The 15,579-nt window shown below is 52.0% G+C and overlaps 9 protein-coding genes across 9 annotated transcripts; 4 read left to right on the forward strand and 5 right to left on the reverse strand.

Moving 5' to 3' along the window:
• Positions 1-323: 323 nt before the first annotated feature.
• Positions 324-1,723, forward strand: N7474_005984 (epoxide hydrolase family protein; the record flags this gene model as incomplete). Its single annotated transcript, XM_057197399.1, has 4 exons — positions 324-597; positions 661-717; positions 774-971; positions 1,023-1,723. The coding sequence occupies 4 exons, from the start codon at positions 324-326 to the stop codon at positions 1,721-1,723; spliced, it is 1,230 nt and encodes a 409-aa protein (XP_057054795.1).
• A 129-nt stretch (positions 1,724-1,852) lies between these two features.
• Positions 1,853-2,342, reverse strand: N7474_005985 (uncharacterized protein; the record flags this gene model as incomplete). The annotated part of the gene is made up of 3 exons (XM_057197400.1): positions 1,853-2,026; positions 2,107-2,156; positions 2,210-2,342. The coding sequence occupies 3 exons, from the start codon at positions 2,340-2,342 to the stop codon at positions 1,853-1,855; spliced, it is 357 nt and encodes a 118-aa protein (XP_057054796.1).
• A 193-nt stretch (positions 2,343-2,535) lies between these two features.
• On the forward strand, positions 2,536-3,580 carry N7474_005986 (fumarylacetoacetate hydrolase family protein; the record flags this gene model as incomplete). The annotated part of the gene is made up of 4 exons (XM_057197401.1): positions 2,536-2,563; positions 2,614-2,852; positions 2,900-3,312; positions 3,376-3,580. The coding sequence occupies 4 exons, from the start codon at positions 2,536-2,538 to the stop codon at positions 3,578-3,580; spliced, it is 885 nt and encodes a 294-aa protein (XP_057054797.1).
• Positions 3,581-4,791: 1,211 nt separating this feature from the next.
• On the reverse strand, positions 4,792-6,530 carry N7474_005987 (uncharacterized protein; the record flags this gene model as incomplete). The annotated part of the gene is made up of 4 exons (XM_057197402.1): positions 4,792-4,930; positions 4,987-5,663; positions 5,726-6,220; positions 6,279-6,530. The coding sequence occupies 4 exons, from the start codon at positions 6,528-6,530 to the stop codon at positions 4,792-4,794; spliced, it is 1,563 nt and encodes a 520-aa protein (XP_057054798.1).
• A 1,076-nt stretch (positions 6,531-7,606) lies between these two features.
• On the forward strand, positions 7,607-10,099 carry N7474_005988 (uncharacterized protein; the record flags this gene model as incomplete). Its single annotated transcript, XM_057197403.1, has 6 exons — positions 7,607-7,702; positions 7,788-7,803; positions 7,867-8,393; positions 8,450-8,659; positions 8,716-8,760; positions 8,816-10,099. The coding sequence occupies 6 exons, from the start codon at positions 7,607-7,609 to the stop codon at positions 10,097-10,099; spliced, it is 2,178 nt and encodes a 725-aa protein (XP_057054799.1).
• Positions 10,100-10,463: 364 nt separating this feature from the next.
• On the reverse strand, positions 10,464-11,141 carry N7474_005989 (uncharacterized protein; the record flags this gene model as incomplete). Its single annotated transcript, XM_057197404.1, has 1 exon — positions 10,464-11,141. One exon carries the CDS (start codon positions 11,139-11,141, stop codon positions 10,464-10,466), a length of 678 nt encoding a protein of 225 aa, XP_057054800.1.
• Positions 11,142-11,669: 528 nt separating this feature from the next.
• N7474_005990 (uncharacterized protein) lies at positions 11,670-12,519 on the reverse strand (the record flags this gene model as incomplete). The annotated part of the gene is made up of 2 exons (XM_057197405.1): positions 11,670-12,404; positions 12,451-12,519. 2 exons carry the CDS (start codon positions 12,517-12,519, stop codon positions 11,670-11,672), a joined length of 804 nt encoding a protein of 267 aa, XP_057054801.1.
• A 622-nt stretch (positions 12,520-13,141) lies between these two features.
• Positions 13,142-13,793, forward strand: N7474_005991 (uncharacterized protein; the record flags this gene model as incomplete). The annotated part of the gene is made up of 3 exons (XM_057197406.1): positions 13,142-13,171; positions 13,267-13,333; positions 13,396-13,793. The coding sequence occupies 3 exons, from the start codon at positions 13,142-13,144 to the stop codon at positions 13,791-13,793; spliced, it is 495 nt and encodes a 164-aa protein (XP_057054802.1).
• Positions 13,794-14,370: 577 nt separating this feature from the next.
• N7474_005992 (uncharacterized protein) lies at positions 14,371-14,992 on the reverse strand (the record flags this gene model as incomplete). The annotated part of the gene is made up of 3 exons (XM_057197407.1): positions 14,371-14,642; positions 14,706-14,775; positions 14,879-14,992. 3 exons carry the CDS (start codon positions 14,990-14,992, stop codon positions 14,371-14,373), a joined length of 456 nt encoding a protein of 151 aa, XP_057054803.1.
• Between the last annotated feature and the right edge of the window lie 587 nt (positions 14,993-15,579).

Here is a 15,579-nt window from a genome sequence, read left to right on the forward strand (position 1 = left end):
AAGAAGCTCATCAAATGCTCCATTTCGAACTTGTACGCCTTGTATCAGTCAGTTATATATCATCTAGCTCGACATGTTTCGTTCACTATTTAGTCTGTGCTCTTGACTTGGCAATGCCTGGATGCCGCCATTATGATTACAAATGCTCTTCCGACAAGGCTGTGGATTTTCTTGAATCTAGACTACTTTTGGCCTCTACAAAAGAGCGAGCCGAGACTGAGCTTCATAGAACTAAGGTTGGCAATGCTTGATAATCTGATTGTGTGCCTTATCTTCGCTTCCCCGCTTTCTTACTGGAAAACACCAAAATCATTGCAACCACCATGCCTGACAAGCCACAGCCATACAAAATCTCAGTCCCGGAAAATAGTCTCGACGACCTGAAGCAGCGTCTATCACTAGCAAAATTCCCAACGCAGATCGAGTCACCGGACCAGGATCCATGGGACTTTGGAGCGCCAGCCAAGGAAGTGCAGAGGCTGGCAACTTATTGGAAAGATGAGTTTGACTGGCGGAAAGCAGAGGCACAGCTAAATGAGCTGCCTCAGTATAAGCTCCCCATTGAAGTAGATGGATTTGGTGTTCTGGATATCCACTGTGAGTATCCATGCCCCACTCCAAGTCTGATCGCGAACGGGATACTAACGAGTTGCGTCACAGTCGTTCATCAGGTGAATCCGGTGAAGAATGCGATTCCACTGCTATTTAGTCATGGATGTAAGTACGGCTAGCGACTATATCCAGGATATAATGGCTTAAATTGGATATCCTAGGGCCGGGATCTTTCATTGAAGTGTCAAAACTACTCTCCCCATTAAAGGGCGATGATCAGCATCCCGCGTTCCACGTCGTCGCTCCCTCATTGCCAAATTTTGGTTTCTCCTCTGGGGTGACTCGTCGCGGGTTCGGACTAGCGCAGTATGCCGAGACGGTGCACAAGCTCATGCTCAAACTCGGCTACACGCAGTATGGTAGGTTACTTTGATCATTCGGATATTCCTCGCTAATCTGTATTCTGCTAGTAACCCAAGGAGGCGACTGGGGTTTCTGGGTAACAAGAGCCGTAGGCCTCTTATACCCGGAGCACTGCAAAGCCTCGCACATCAACATGGTGGTTTCCAAGCCACCCCAATGGAGTCGCACTCCAATGTTGGCGCTGCAACATGCGCTGCAGCCCTATACTAGCCGCGAGAAAGATGGCCGCGTGCGGTCCGCTTGGTTCGACCGAGAAGGATACGGATACAACATGTTGCAAAGCACAAAGCCACAGACTATCGGCATTGCACTGGCTGATAGCCCCGTCGCGCTGTTAGCCTGGATATACGAGAAGCTTCACGACTGGACAGACTCATATCCGTGGACAGACGACGAGATCCTAACCTGGATTTCTATCTACTGGTTCTCAGTCGCTGGCCCTGCGGCGAGTGTTCGCATTTACTATGAAGCATGCCACCCGCAACCTCCAAAAGGAATCTCCTATGACCCACTTAGGGAATACATCCCGCACATCAAGCTTGGGGTTGCCCATCTCCCCCGTGAGATCTCGGTAGTCCCTGCCACCTGGGCTGCTGCGTTGGGCCCGGTTGTAAGACAGAGTGAGTATGCTCGAGGCGGGCATTTTGCGGCATGGGAGGTGCCGAATGATATAATTGAGGATCTGCAAGCTATGTTTGGTAAAGGCGGGCCATGCTACGAGGTCGTGTCTGGCAAAGAAGGGTATTAAAGAACCTTGCTGAAGTTTCCCAAAGGTATGAAGAAAGGAGAATATCATCAAGCATCTATTTGAGCATTATGGGGCAAAATATATGAATTTTATACATTCTCCGCGCTCCGAGCCTCCCATTAGACTCCTTCAGCTGTCCAGCAGCCCTGGCACCTTCTCGCAGAGGTACTCGACAATGGCATCCGGGCCGCGCTCGACTTGCAGACCCGTGGGAATGGCGTGCAGCTTGATGTCGGGCTTGATCGAGCGAGCAGTGTCGTGGATCCGCTTAGCTTCCTCGGCAGTCCACATGGAGGCGCTGAACTGCGGCGGGGCGTCAGTTTCACGGAATTCCCAATGCGCATCTCGGATAAGCCGATATGACAGGAAAATTTTTTACTTACCAGAACGTCGGGCATGTGCTCCTTGACCTTGGGCTCGACCTCTTCGATCTCTGGACGGAGAGTCAGTTTCCGAGATTTGTTCAATTGTCAGGAGACGACCTACTCTCGCAGTTGTCGACGTGAATGATGGTGTAGCGGTCTTTAAGGGCGTCGACGAGACGGCCGATGAGGCGCTTGGCGCGCTCGGGGGCGGTATTGACGGTGACGAGACGGAAGGGACCCTTGGGAGCAGACATTATTGCGGTGATGGAACTCAGAATGGCGACGGGGGGAATCTTTATCTTTTATTATTCTGTTGGAGTTAGCCACTTTGCCCCACATTGTTCAACGTGGGGAGAGGAAAAGCCGGGTTAGACATACTCCGCCATACAATAATTAACTGCGCGGCCCGCATTTGGAGACTCAGTCCTCACTATTATCTCTCACACCATGTCCAAGATTGCATCTACCTTTTCGCGTAATTACTATCCCCCCATGATTGAAGGGATCAATGCTGATGTTGTCCAGGCCTGGTGCGCTTCGTGCCCAAGTCGAACCCCTCCAAGGTTCTGATCGGCGAGCCCGTCGACTCGCAGCTGGACGTGGGCCTTGCCCTGTACAATGGCAAGGATGTTGCCGTGCGCCCATTCTCTGGAAGCTCAGTCCTGAACCCGGGACAGGTGATGGATGCCACGGAGACGATCGCGCGTATACTGTCGCCGCTGGCACAGAGCGAGGTCGGCTCGATCCGGTGCATTGGATTGAACGTAAGCAATTCTTTGAACAGTCAAAAAACACCGCTGATAGTCAATAGTACGTTTCGCACGCCAAGGAGATGTCCCTCGATCTTCCGGATGTTCCCACGCTGTTCATGAAGCCCTCCACTTCACTGGCGGACCCATGGCCAGCCCCGACAGTGCTGCCTAAGATCACCCAGAAGGATAGCACCGGTGACTATGAGTCCGAGATGGTGATCGTCATCGGTCGCGATGCTAAGGACGTGCCGGAATCCGAAGCTCTTGACTACGTTCTTGGCTACACGGCTGCCAACGATGTCTCTAGCCGCACCTCGCAGATGAACCAGAGCCAGTGGTCCTTCTCCAAAGGCTTTGATGGCGCATGCCCCATTGGCCCTGTCCTGGTGTCTGCTGCCCTCATCCCCGACGCCAGCAAGTTCCACATCCGCGGCATTAAGAGCGGCCGTGTGATGCAGGACTGCGATCTGACGTATGTGCCCGTTTCCACAGCTACTACTTGAAGCATCCAAAAAGCTAACTTTTACGGTAACAGCGACCTGATCTTCTCTGTCCCACAACTAATCAGCTTCCTCAGCCAGGGTACCACCCTTCCTGCTGGCACCATCATCCTGACGGGCACCCCGCCGGGTGTTGGCGCCGCCAAGAACCCCAAAGAGTTCATCAAGGCTGGTGATGAGTTCGCTGTCGAGCTGCTTCCACACGTTGGAACGCTCATCAATAAGATCGAGCACCAGTAATGAAGTTGATGGGAAATAAAAATGATGCGAGGCGTTGGCTCTGTATATATTCATGCACCCGAGAAAAGATGATGATAAATAGATGATAAGGACATAACTAAGACATCTATGCGCAAGCATGATTGGTGGTTTGCAAAATAGTATTCCCTACGCCGGCCTAGTATTCCTACGTAAGCGCAAACTGAACCTACGCAGTAGAAACAAGCGATATCGGCATATACCTATCGTATCCATGAGCCTCCCACTAGCAACCGCTTTATTTCTCGCAATGAAGCTATATTGCGACTTTCAAGATGGTTCGTCTCGAGTGCTTCAGAATATCCACCAATCACAGCACGTTGGCGGCTATAACGTCTTCCTTGGCGGAATAGATCTTTTCCGCCAGTTAGAAGTGTGAAGCTGGAAACCTGACAGCCAGTGTACGGCTTAAACGTTAGTATAGCGTATCAAACGTCTCTGAACCCTGTATGTTTTATCAATTGCATGGGTTTCGCACTCTTGCAGCATACAAACGGCCTCAAATGACCCAAAGTAAAATCGGCAGTATATCTCGGCATCCCGAGTTCCACTGAAGCATACTAATTATTCTAGGCGACTAACAAATAAACGCTCAACCCGTAAACAATGCGGCACAATTCCATGCCCAGACAGCAGTAGTATACGGGCTAAGAACTCGGCAATAATACATAGTCTGCACGTGGGCCTCGTGGCATGGCAGTCCCGGTCAGGGAAGACGCCACGGCATAGTCTCGGGACTGGACACCGAGATAGCCCGGTCCGGCTGAATGTTTCTTAAAACTCGTCGGGCGCCCTGTTTCTTTATATTCTAGGGGCAGCAATAATAATACATTTCTACTATATCTTTCATTTTCTATTATCTAACGCTTTTTTGTTTCTCCTTTTCCCCCCGGGGTTGACTTGAATTGAGCTCTCTGAGCTTGTGTCTATACATAATGGACACTGCGGCCAAGGCTTCTTCATCCATTTGCTTGCTCTACATTGCTTTTTCAAAGGCCTTAAATCAAATGGTCATTGCTAATACTTCATGTGCATTGCCATGCTAGTGTATCACTCTATTTACAGCCCGACACCCTGTCGAGTCTCCTCCATACCTTCCAACACGAATCTATGCGCCGAGCCTTCTATCATCCGAACAGACCGTCTAAGAAAACAAAATCATCCTCGAAGAGACCAATACATGTGATACCTCTTTACTCTCCCTCGTTCTGACGCCAAAACTTGCCGCGCCATTGCAGGAAGATGGTGGGAATGACGCTGACGGCGACGATGAGAGCCGACGCCACGCCAGCGCTGGGCGCAATACCAACAGTCTCAAACATAGGTGCGAACCTATCACAAAATGATTAGCAGTCGAACACAAGAAGAGTTGGAACAAGGACACTCACCAGAATGGGCCGATGAAACCCCAAATCTGTCGCACAAAGGTGATGAACACGCCAATGCTCGCAGCCTCATGCGGAAAGCAGTCAACGGCGTAGGTTATCATCACGGTCGTGACGAGCTGGTTACCAACGGCACCAATGGCCGTACCAATGATGGGGGCGACGCTCCAGTGGCCTTTGGCCGAAGTCTGCGTGCAGACCAGGAAGACAATGGCGCCGATGATGGTCAGTGCAAAGCCAATGTAGCTCAGCCACAGCCGGAACTCGGGCTCTGGCTTGCGATCGATCCGGCGCGCACGGCGGCTCATCCACAAATCGGACAGGACACCACCCATCTGCTCGCCAATCACAGAGCCGATGATCACACCCAGGAACTGCAGACCCAGCTGCTCGGCGTTCAGCCCGAACTTCAGTTGCAGTAGCTGTGGCACCTCAACTGTCGCCAAGATACTACCAAACAGGAAAACCATTGCGTACGCGCAGGCGGGGATGACAATGGATGGATGCCGGACCATGGTCAGAGGTCGCACGAACTCGTACCAGCTAAATGGCGTGGGGTCAATACGTCGGATACTCAGGTACTGAGTCTTCAAGCTGGAACGCTGGTAGTCCACTTTACTGCCAACGTAGCGAGTTTCGGGGCCGAGGAACAGGTACAGGATGAACTGGACTCCATTGATCTGTTCGACCAATATTGTCAGCACTCGACTTACTTTTGTTTTCATCAAGGGAAACAACTTACTATGGCTAGGATCCAGTAGATCCAGTGATAACCCACCCGGTAGGTGACAAAGCCGAAGATGAAAGGCCCGATGGGCACCCCCAGGGTAATCATCAGGGTCCAGACACCCATGTAACGGGCACGATCCTTCTTGAAAGTGGTCTCCATCACCACAGCACTCCCAATGGCAGACGCAGGGGAAATGAAAAATGCAACCAAAGCCCGACAGGCCGCTACCGATGCAAAGGTGGTGCTCTTGGCACAGCCAATGTTGCACACCAGACTGCAAATCAGAGACAAAAGGAAAATTGGGCGGCGGCCATAGCGGTTAGACAAGGGCTTCCAGAACAGAGGAGCACCTCCAAGAATGGCAATCTGCAGCGAAGTCAAGTAGCTAACCTGTTGCATGCCGATCCCCAGATCCTCAGCGATATTGGCATAGGCAGGGATGATACCGGCAGCAGTAAAAGTACCCATGCAAGCGTGGAACGCCACAAGGATGAGATTGGCCATTTTCTGCATTACGTGCATCAGTTTCCCATGCTGATTGTTCTCAAATCTTTGAAACGCTTACCTTCCAGTCGGACCAGTTGTAAGGATCAGCCGGGTCCATTCCGGGGATAGGATCGAGGTCTAGTGTCCCATGCCGTTCCAACAGATAGTCCTGATGGGCCTGTGGGAGACGAGCAGCCACAGACTCGGAGTATGTAGCAGCCCGGCCATTGCCGGCACTCTCGACGAGGTCAATGTCCGCCTTGGTGGCCGGGGCATCGTCAACTTCTTCGACTGGCTGAGATGATGTCGGTTGCATCTCGAAGGAAGTCATGGTCTTCACCCTTTGAGGGAAATATTTTGCACAGGTGCCGGACCAGTGGTTTCACGTCCTCCTATGCACAAAGGAATGAGGGAATTGGATGGGTGTTGTTGGAGGATACCAGTTACTCACTGGGGGAAGAGGTAGATGAACAGATTTGGGGGCCCGCTGAGGAATGATGACTGACTCGGGATCCTGGGACGGGTACCAGAAAAATATTTAGGCAAAAAAGGCCGATCCCAGGGTTTCTGTGCGGAAATCCCCCGGTGAGTGTGCATAGCCAGACACAATACCCACTGCATTCCCCTATGCCCGGGGTCTCCAAGGCATTTTCGGCTCCTATACGGACCTCCTCGTGGAGAGAATGCGGAGGGTCCCCACGGTGCCGTGGGTGTAGAGTCGGAGTCGGCGACTCACAACGCTGCCAACGCGGCATCCATTACTAGTGGCTGGATCCGGGCGCAGAGTGGCAGTTGAGGACGGCTACCCGATGGGCCCGTCGGCACACTCAGGCCCGGTCAATTACCGAACCACCCCAGAAGAATGGCTTGGCGAGCCGAAACCTCCAGACTTCGAGGGCGGTAATTCCGAGATCCAGATTTGAGGAAGCCCGGACTCTGGGGAGAGCTCTAGGGAACGATAGAGTAGTGATCATTAGCACAGCCTGATGATAGCAACACTCAACAAGTACTTACAACCCCTTACATTCACGCGTGATGGAACCCGAGCCCGATTACCGATTTTTATGTGGCGGATGGATCCGTGGATGGCAAGAAGGAAAGAGGCAAGAGGCGAGACACTCTATGCCCACTCACCAGGCACCTAATTGCCACATCCCATCCACTCTTGGAACCTCTGACTCTTTGGCAATAATAAGTAAGAATGATAATAGTTACATTCGTATATTCTTCTAGACAAATAAATACTAATAAGTCAATCACGTCTAAGAATTCTCTACCTAGCCCTACTAATGAAAAGAATATTGCCGACCAAGTGCTGTAGAGACCTCCCACACACGCCCCCACACAGCCTCTCCACATCACCACAATCCCTCTTTCCGACACCTTCCTGTCCTGTACACATAGACGATGGAGACCGACTCAATGATCGCGCCGTCTCCGGGGGCCAAGAAGTTGGTGTGTCGCGTGTGCCAGAAGGCCTTCTCCAAGGCTGAGCATCTGAGGGTGAGTTGCCCCAGTGTCGCACGCATAGTAGTGCCGACCTTCATTGAGGCGCAGCGGAGTGATATGGGCTAATCCGGGCGTACAGCGACATGAGCGATGCCGTATGTTCTATATGTATCCAAACCCAGATTAAATATTCAACTGGCTGAGCGGGAATGCTGCAGATACGGGAGCCAGGCCATACGTGTGCAAAGAGTGTCGACGGCCATTTGCACGGCAAGATGCCCTCAGCCGCCATGAGAAGCTACATTCTCGTGCCATGAATAATGGAAAACAGGACCCGTCATCGGCCCCTCTGCCACCGCAGCATGACTCCATGACATCTATGTCCTCGTGGGACGCCAGCAGTGCGTCGGCCGCTGGCCCGGCATCCACAGAGGCTACCAGTCATTCCTGGGAGGAAGCCCAGTCTGCGCAAAATTCAGGAATGCACGGTGTCGTCTCGGAGCTAGATTTTGCTTTGATCTGGCCTGACTCGGAAAATCTGTTCCAGAGTCTGATGTCTTCAGACACGACGGACCAGTGGCAGATGCCTCTGGGCACACTGCCCTTTCCGCCAGTCGTGCAGGATGTCAACATGAACTTTGGGTCTCCCAGCTCATTCGACGACCGCAGTTCCTCTGTAGGTGCCATACCGTCCGGAGGAGGGCACCAGGCGGTGCGTGATGTTACGGAGATGGTGACCAGCTCGGTAAGTTGATTATCATTTTTCAGTCCTAGCACTCAACACTCATGGAAATTCTCCAGTCTTCAAGCGTTACTGCTGCTGTGAAATCCACATCCATCACTTCTGTGTTCCTCGATGAATGTCTACACATGTTCTTTGTCCGCTTCATTCCGACCTTCCCGATCCTGCATCGAGCGACCTTCGTATTCCGGGAATGCACCCATCCTCTCTTGCTGAATGCTATCGCCATCGGATCTTTATATTTGGGTCCCAAGGACTCAGTCGCAAAGGTAAACCCTGTCGAATATTCACTAATATTGATATCGTGCTTATACTCAGCTCATAGGGCGAAGCTTTGTGGCGTCTAGCACATACAGCCGTTGCAACCTCGGTAAGTCTTCCTTTTTTATCATTGCTGATATTTTCTAATATCTGAAATCCTGCAGTGGCAATCTTTGATCACGCACAATGGTCCTTACGATGCTTGTAAAGGAGTGCAGCTGTTGATCACTGCTCTCCTCGGGCAGATCTACGGGGCATTGTCGAAGAATCGTGCGATTCGCACCACCAGCCAAGTTTTTCGACCGTTGGGTTTCTTTTGGGCAAACCATTGCGGAATGCTTGATAGTGGACCCTACGCCCTGGAGAATCTTCCTTCAGCCGATGCCCCTGTCGCACAAAAGGAACACCAATGGCGAGTTTGGGCTGCCCGAGAAATCCAGCAGCGCGCACTGTTGGCCTACTATGTGCTCGATGGCCTTGTCTCCCACATGTCTGGTGGTGGTGCTTCCGCTCGCCACGTTGCCAACCCCTTGAGCCTACCCAGCGACGAGGCTACGTTCGATGCCAACACGGCAGACGAATGGCTCGCCCGTATGCGCTCCCATGAACCCGATCAATCATCTTTCAGGATGGTGTTTCGGTCTCTGTTTCCCCCGGTTGGGAGTTTGCGGCCGCTGGACTACCAGCTCTCCGCCTTTGCTCTCCGTGTCGTGCTCGAAGGTCTTCAGTCTCTCGTGTCTGACTGCGATGATAACGACTTGGCCGTGGGTGTCCCTGGCCGGTCGGATGTGCGGAGAGCACTAGCTCAAGTGCACGAGACAATCTCTATGAGCATTCATTTCTCAGCTGCCGAACGACTTGAGATCTTGTTGCGTTGGCATACTGTCTGTCTTGATACGATGGTCAACTCAACGGTTATGTGTCGGCATGTGTGCTCCCGCTACAACATCCCACAGCATGTATCAGGTGGCAGCCGTACCATGCAACCGGGCTTCGACCTAGTCAAATGGACCAACACCGACGATGCGCGGCGCGCTGTCCTTCACGCCGTAGCCATTCAGGACATTATCGAGCAACTGCCCCGAGGTCGAGCGCATGTTGTGCATATGCCGAGCTCGCTGTTTGCCGCATCCACAATATATGTGGTCTTCTCGCTGGCGGGAGTTGTCACGGTCAATCTTCCGCGCACTATTGTTTGGCAGGACGCTCTGTTGTCCCATTCAGACCTTCATCTGGGCCACGATGATATCCGGCCTCCATCTGGCTCGGACACGAAGCGGTTCGTCGAAGGCGAGCATGATGGACTCATCCCTGCCGGTGGCGCAGTGCGCAACCTGTTATATGAACTGAACTCCATGCAGAAGCTCTTCCGCTGCCTGTCCTCCCAGTGGGGCATCGCGCACGACATGGAAGATATCGTCGCGCAGTGGATCAACCTCTGCCATTAGGGATGGAGCTGGACTCTATTCTTCTCCCTTGTTGATATTGGAGGACGGATGTAAATGATTTGGATAGTACATAATAATGAGACACGACCTCACTTCTAATCCATTCGCGCTGCGCTGTAGCGTTCTGGACCAAAGGGCGTACAGAGAGCTCCTGATTATCTTGGAAAGATCAGCCCCTTTTAATTCATGAAGCTCGTCTGCACTGCCATCTTCAGATGGTACCGGTGTTCTGCACCACCATCAGGTTGCTGTACAGCGTGTTCTGTAGCCCTGTATGTTGCATCCGCTGGTGCTCATCGCGCCGCGTCGTGGGGATTTCGGTACGATTTCAAGTGCATGACTCTGTGGGACATCAAGCTGCTCGTCAAGGAGCTTTTAATGATTGTCGTTGTTCAGCACGGTCAGATCCAGGCGTCACGTCCCCGAGACCTTCCGGCTTGCGCCGTTTCATGGGCCTCCTGGGCATTGGTGGCAGTGGAATCTTCGTTGCATCAGAATCTGAAGACTCAGAGGCTTCCAAATAATCTTCATCGTCAAACTGCGAGCTGTCAGGGGACTGACGCAATCGCTTGCGGCACATTTGGTCCTCGTCCGCGTGGACAGGAGAAAGCGAACGGGTTCGAGGGCGTTGGTGACATCGGGAAGATTCTATCTTGGTGGTACATGAAGCAGGGGCAGGGGAGTTGGCGAACTTAACTGCCTGTTCTGGTGAGACTTCATCTTCGTCGGCTCCAGATTCCCTGGACTCCGTCTCGAGATCTGCATGATACCGAGTCACACGACGACGGCAGGACTGCCACGAGTACTGACGCCCAATCCTTTCGCTGAGCAGGCGAGAGAGCAGCATCCAAAATTTCTTCGTGTGCTTTGCAGGATCCGCAATGTCATTGTTGTTAGCCTGGAAGAGCTGGATGAGGATCTGCTCCTGGGCAGCGGTAAGCTGTTTCCCACGCCTTGGGACTGAGGCATTTTCAAACTTGATTATAGACCACCTGGTGTCTTCGGATGAGCGTCCAGGCGTAGGCGGCTCAGGGTTGGCCATGATCCAGAGGAGCTGAAGTGCAGATGCTCAGTCTTGGCACGGTCGAAAAGGGGCTGAGGACGACCGCAAGCACTTGGGTTCCATGAAGCCTTTGGGGTTATTCGCTAGCGGCCAAAAGAATAAGTGACTAAGGATAATAAAGACACGGATTTTGGAGATGATGATATGCAAACAAAATGGTTGGATCATGGCCCGGAACACGCAGTGAATAGGACAGGCCAGAGGGAGGCACGTGTGTGCACGTGACGTTCTCTGCCCTACTTTAAGCATGTAGTGAAAACAAAAAGTAGCATTCAAGCAGATGCTAGTGTATGTTCCTTGGGCATAAAAGTACTTTAAGCATTTATCTAGATCAGGGCATGGTAGCAGGGAGTCAACTTCGCTATGGTGCTTCAAAAAAAGCTGCAAATCCCATGTGAAACCTTCTGCAACCATCTCTCCTGGCCAAAGGTCATTCAATCGAGACATTCTCGCAATTCATATCACTGGCGAACTCCACATGTTGTATCTCAAGCAAAAAAGTAAACATCAAATCTCTTCCAAGGAATAGTGGGTCTCCGAGTTCCCATCCTCCGCGTAAGCAGTCAGAGACAGCCGCTCCGTCATGTTTCCAGTTGAACGGCGGATAGCAGGGAAGGAGAAATTAACGCGGCTAGCAGTTTTAGGAAGAATATAGCCATTTGACTGGCTATCAATACGCCCTGAGCGCTCAGGGCCCAGCAGGTTGGGGAGATTCGTGGAAATATCCGAGTGGTGGCGCTTGTAACGCTTGCTGGGAGCGTCTTCGTTAGGCTGGCGGACTCGGCTCTTGATCTTGAGCAAGGCTCTGGTCCTGTCATTCTCGCGCTTGATCTCGGAACCGATGACCTCGAGATCCGTGTCGGTATCTTCAAACATCACGGTCGCTTCGGCATCGTCTCTAATCTCCTTCTTGATGCCCTCGGTGTCCGACTCGTCTTTGATAACGATTGGCTCGGTCTTGGCAGACGGGGAAGGATTTTGCTCCGTCGGCTGAGGAGTAGAATACGCTTTTTCTTCGAGGCCCTCCTTCCCCTTTTGTGAAGCAGTTGACTTGCCAGAACGACGAGCCGAGCGAGATGCATGAGCTCGCGGGGTTCTGACCGGCGGAGTCTGACAGTCTCCTTGTTCAGAGGCTTCGTCCTTCAGATCCTGGGCCAGCCTCTTGTAGCTGCGCAACTTGAACTCCAGCCCAGCCCAGGTAGTTCCCTCTCCGTAATACATCGCGATGGCTTTGTAGTCCAGCTGGAACTTGTCAGTATGAATCGAAAATTTGGGTAATAAGGTGGACACTTGCAGCCATTCTCGGCTGGGAAGCGATGATAGCTGCCAGAAGTCGGTCGACGGAGTAGCGCACCATGTTTTGAGTGCACTCGGGGATTCAAAGCAGATCCTTTCAAGCCAGCGAGGTAAAGAAAGAATGATTGTATCAAAACATACCAGATGCAAGAGTTGGAAGAGAAAGGCGTGGATGGCTGAAGAGAAAGAGAGAGAGCTGAGAAGGAAGATGGTTGAAGGGGAACAGGGGTGAAGAAGTGGGAGTAGTGGGAGAGTTCAAGAGGTTGGGGAGTGGGAGTATCAGGGACGGGGGATCGACCTGGAGCCTTATGGATCAGCCGCTGCTGCGTAAACATGAGTAGTCTTCTTTGTTTACTCGACTTGCGAAGATCCGGTCATGAAGACCTTCTTTCAGTGACCAACCTAGCATTCTTTTGATGTGACTGTTCGAAGGGCAGCAAAGCCTGTGAGCATTCAACCGTCCATCTGCGCTCTGTCGGTCACATCATTCCTGTGGCATTGACTGCTCGCTTGATTCAAGACCTTCAGCTACTCCCACACTCCCGTGCTCTGCTTCTTCACAATCTTCACCTCCCCGGCTTCCTTCCACTCTTCCACCTACTTCCAACCGCTCACCAAACCTCATCACTTCCACTCACTTTTACTATCACTACCAACCTGACTTTTGAACAACCACCGCCAAAATGCGTTGGTCTTCTGAGAATGACCAGATCGTAAGTCTTGCTCCCATCCTGCTGCCCTGCCTCAACCCCCGGACCCCCCGGCCCTCGGCACCTTACACACTTCCAACATGACTAACGCAAAGCAGTTGCTGATCAAGATCCTGGAAACCTCCGACATCAACCCCAACTCTGAGGCTATTGCCAATACCTGGCGTAAGTTATACTCTTTTCCCTTGAAAAAGATTTTGTGTTATGTTATACTAATAGCGTTCCAGCCGGCGACGAGGCTCCCACTGCTCGTGCTGTCAAGGAGCGTATCTACAAAATCCGCCAGATGATCGCCACCGCTCAGCCTGGTGAGGGTACCGACGACGCTGCCTCTGGGGAGGGTGCTAACAACACCCAGACCACCCCCAAGAATCCCAAGGCTCCCAAGGCTCCCAAGACCCCCAAGACCCCCAAGACCCCGAAAACTCCCAAGTCCGCGGGTTCTGGCAACAAGAAGCGCAAGCTCACCTCTCCCGAGCCTAAGATCGAGGAGGAGAAAGACACGCAGCTGGAGTGGGAGAATGACCACCTGGATGAGGAGAACAAGCGCATCTTCAACGAGGTCCACAAGGAATCCTTGTCCGACACTAGCTTCTGGGACGTTTCCCAGATGGATGAGGCCTGAATGGGCTCTCCATAGCCATCGCCCTCTCCATGGGCGGCCAGAGCAGACCTTGCTTGGGTTTTTTGATCGTTCATGGGATTTTGCATGCTGGGAGGATTTGGGAATTTTTGTTCAGGGGATGATCTGGTGTCTTTTCTTTTCCAGAGATGGTGTTTATGGATGGGATTTGAGTTAACGATCTGCTATGGTGATCTGACTTGACGTGGCTATCTTCCTTTGTTACTTGGGCTTTACGGATATCTAGTTCTGGCATCGTCATTAGGACGGCCCAGCTTTCTCTACTCTCAGAATACCATGGGTTCAACTCATTGATTGCGTGTTGCAGGAGAAGTTGAAGATAAGTAGCGAACAGAAAGAGCCACCTGTCGTGGAAGGAAACAAAAACAACCCGCTAGAAGAAATCCCATCCAGAAAATCTCGGTCGGAATTCCAGGGGAGAGAAGAAGAGAAGAAGCCTTTGGCCACCAGAGAAAAAGAAAGCGTCAAGATCCATAGGAAATAATCATCCCTCCGGAAACAAGCAAAGGATAGGTGTATCGTCATGTTGGACGAGATCGGGGAACAAATCCCAAACTACTCAAGAGGAAGCTTCCTCTTTGGCATCAACCTCGGCCTTTGGCTCGGGGGTGGCCACAGGAATATGCTCGGTCTCTTTCTTCACCTTTTTGTTCTTGCCAGATGCAGCCTTCTTGGTGTTGCCGCCGGACTTGCGCTTTCGAGTTGCGTCAAACGAACCTGGCAGGACTGCGGACTCGCCAGCGACGTTCCCTTCCTTGTCCATGCCGACAGGCCAGGGATAGTCTTTCTTGACATCGATCAGGCGATGCTGAACAGCACGGATCGAGCAGTCTAGTAGTTACTTCTTGTAAGCACTCGGTTGATGGTTGTAGTAGGGTACAGGAAAGGACTTACTCGGGTCCACGAACTTGGCCAGCGCCAGGTAGTTGGGGGCGCCATTCACATGGCCCATGCCCGCCAAGAGCTAATTTTATACTCAGTTAGTATTCAGTATATGCTTGATTGTAATAGATAGATGAAGGTGGTTGTTTGGGGGTTGTTGGGGTGGGGGGGGAATGTAACTTTACCTTGCGATCCATCTCATGGTCCCACTCCATGCGCTTCTTCTCCGTCTCCTCAGCAGGTGCTGGCGCCGGAGGGCTATCCTTAGCGGACTCCGGGGTGTGCTTCACACGGGCCATGGTGATGATAGTGATTTGAATAGTAGAAGTAATGGTTGGATGGAGGCAGGGGGGTGGATGGGACGAGAGAAGGGTAGCAGAAGGGAAGAAAGGAAGGGAGGGAAGAGAAGGAAACATCTCGAGTCTGTGTGGACAGGCTTTCGAGGACTAAACATGACTCCGCAAAGAAGAAGGTATAGGAGCAACGGATGGGCGGACTTCGATGGTAGGGCTCAGATATCGGGATAACCGATATCAGATGAGATGTGACTGGGCATAAGCCGGCGGGACGTGCCGTTATGTCGACAGTGAATGTTTGCTCTAATCACGGCTGTGCGCAGATCGTTGCCTAGGAGTATACATAGTGGCTTGAAGAATCCTGCCAGTGGTTTGGCAGGATTGGAAAACTAAACTTCACAATCTACAAAGGTATCGGCCACTATGTTGAACATGACAGGCTGTGCGAGTAACTTTTCCTTGCTTTCCCTCTTTCTTCTCTTTCTTTTTTGTATGCCTCGCTCACTCGAATTTGCAAGGATACGCCATGATGCACTGTAGGGTGTGTTCATGCAGCTGTGGATGAGGAGCTGTTATATTGGAGACTTGGA

This window comes from Penicillium riverlandense (genome assembly GCF_028828495.1).
Source record: "Penicillium riverlandense strain IBT 135883 chromosome Unknown utg000003l_segment0_segment0, whole genome shotgun sequence".
In the NCBI taxonomy this organism is placed as follows: domain Eukaryota; kingdom Fungi; phylum Ascomycota; class Eurotiomycetes; order Eurotiales; family Aspergillaceae; genus Penicillium; species Penicillium riverlandense.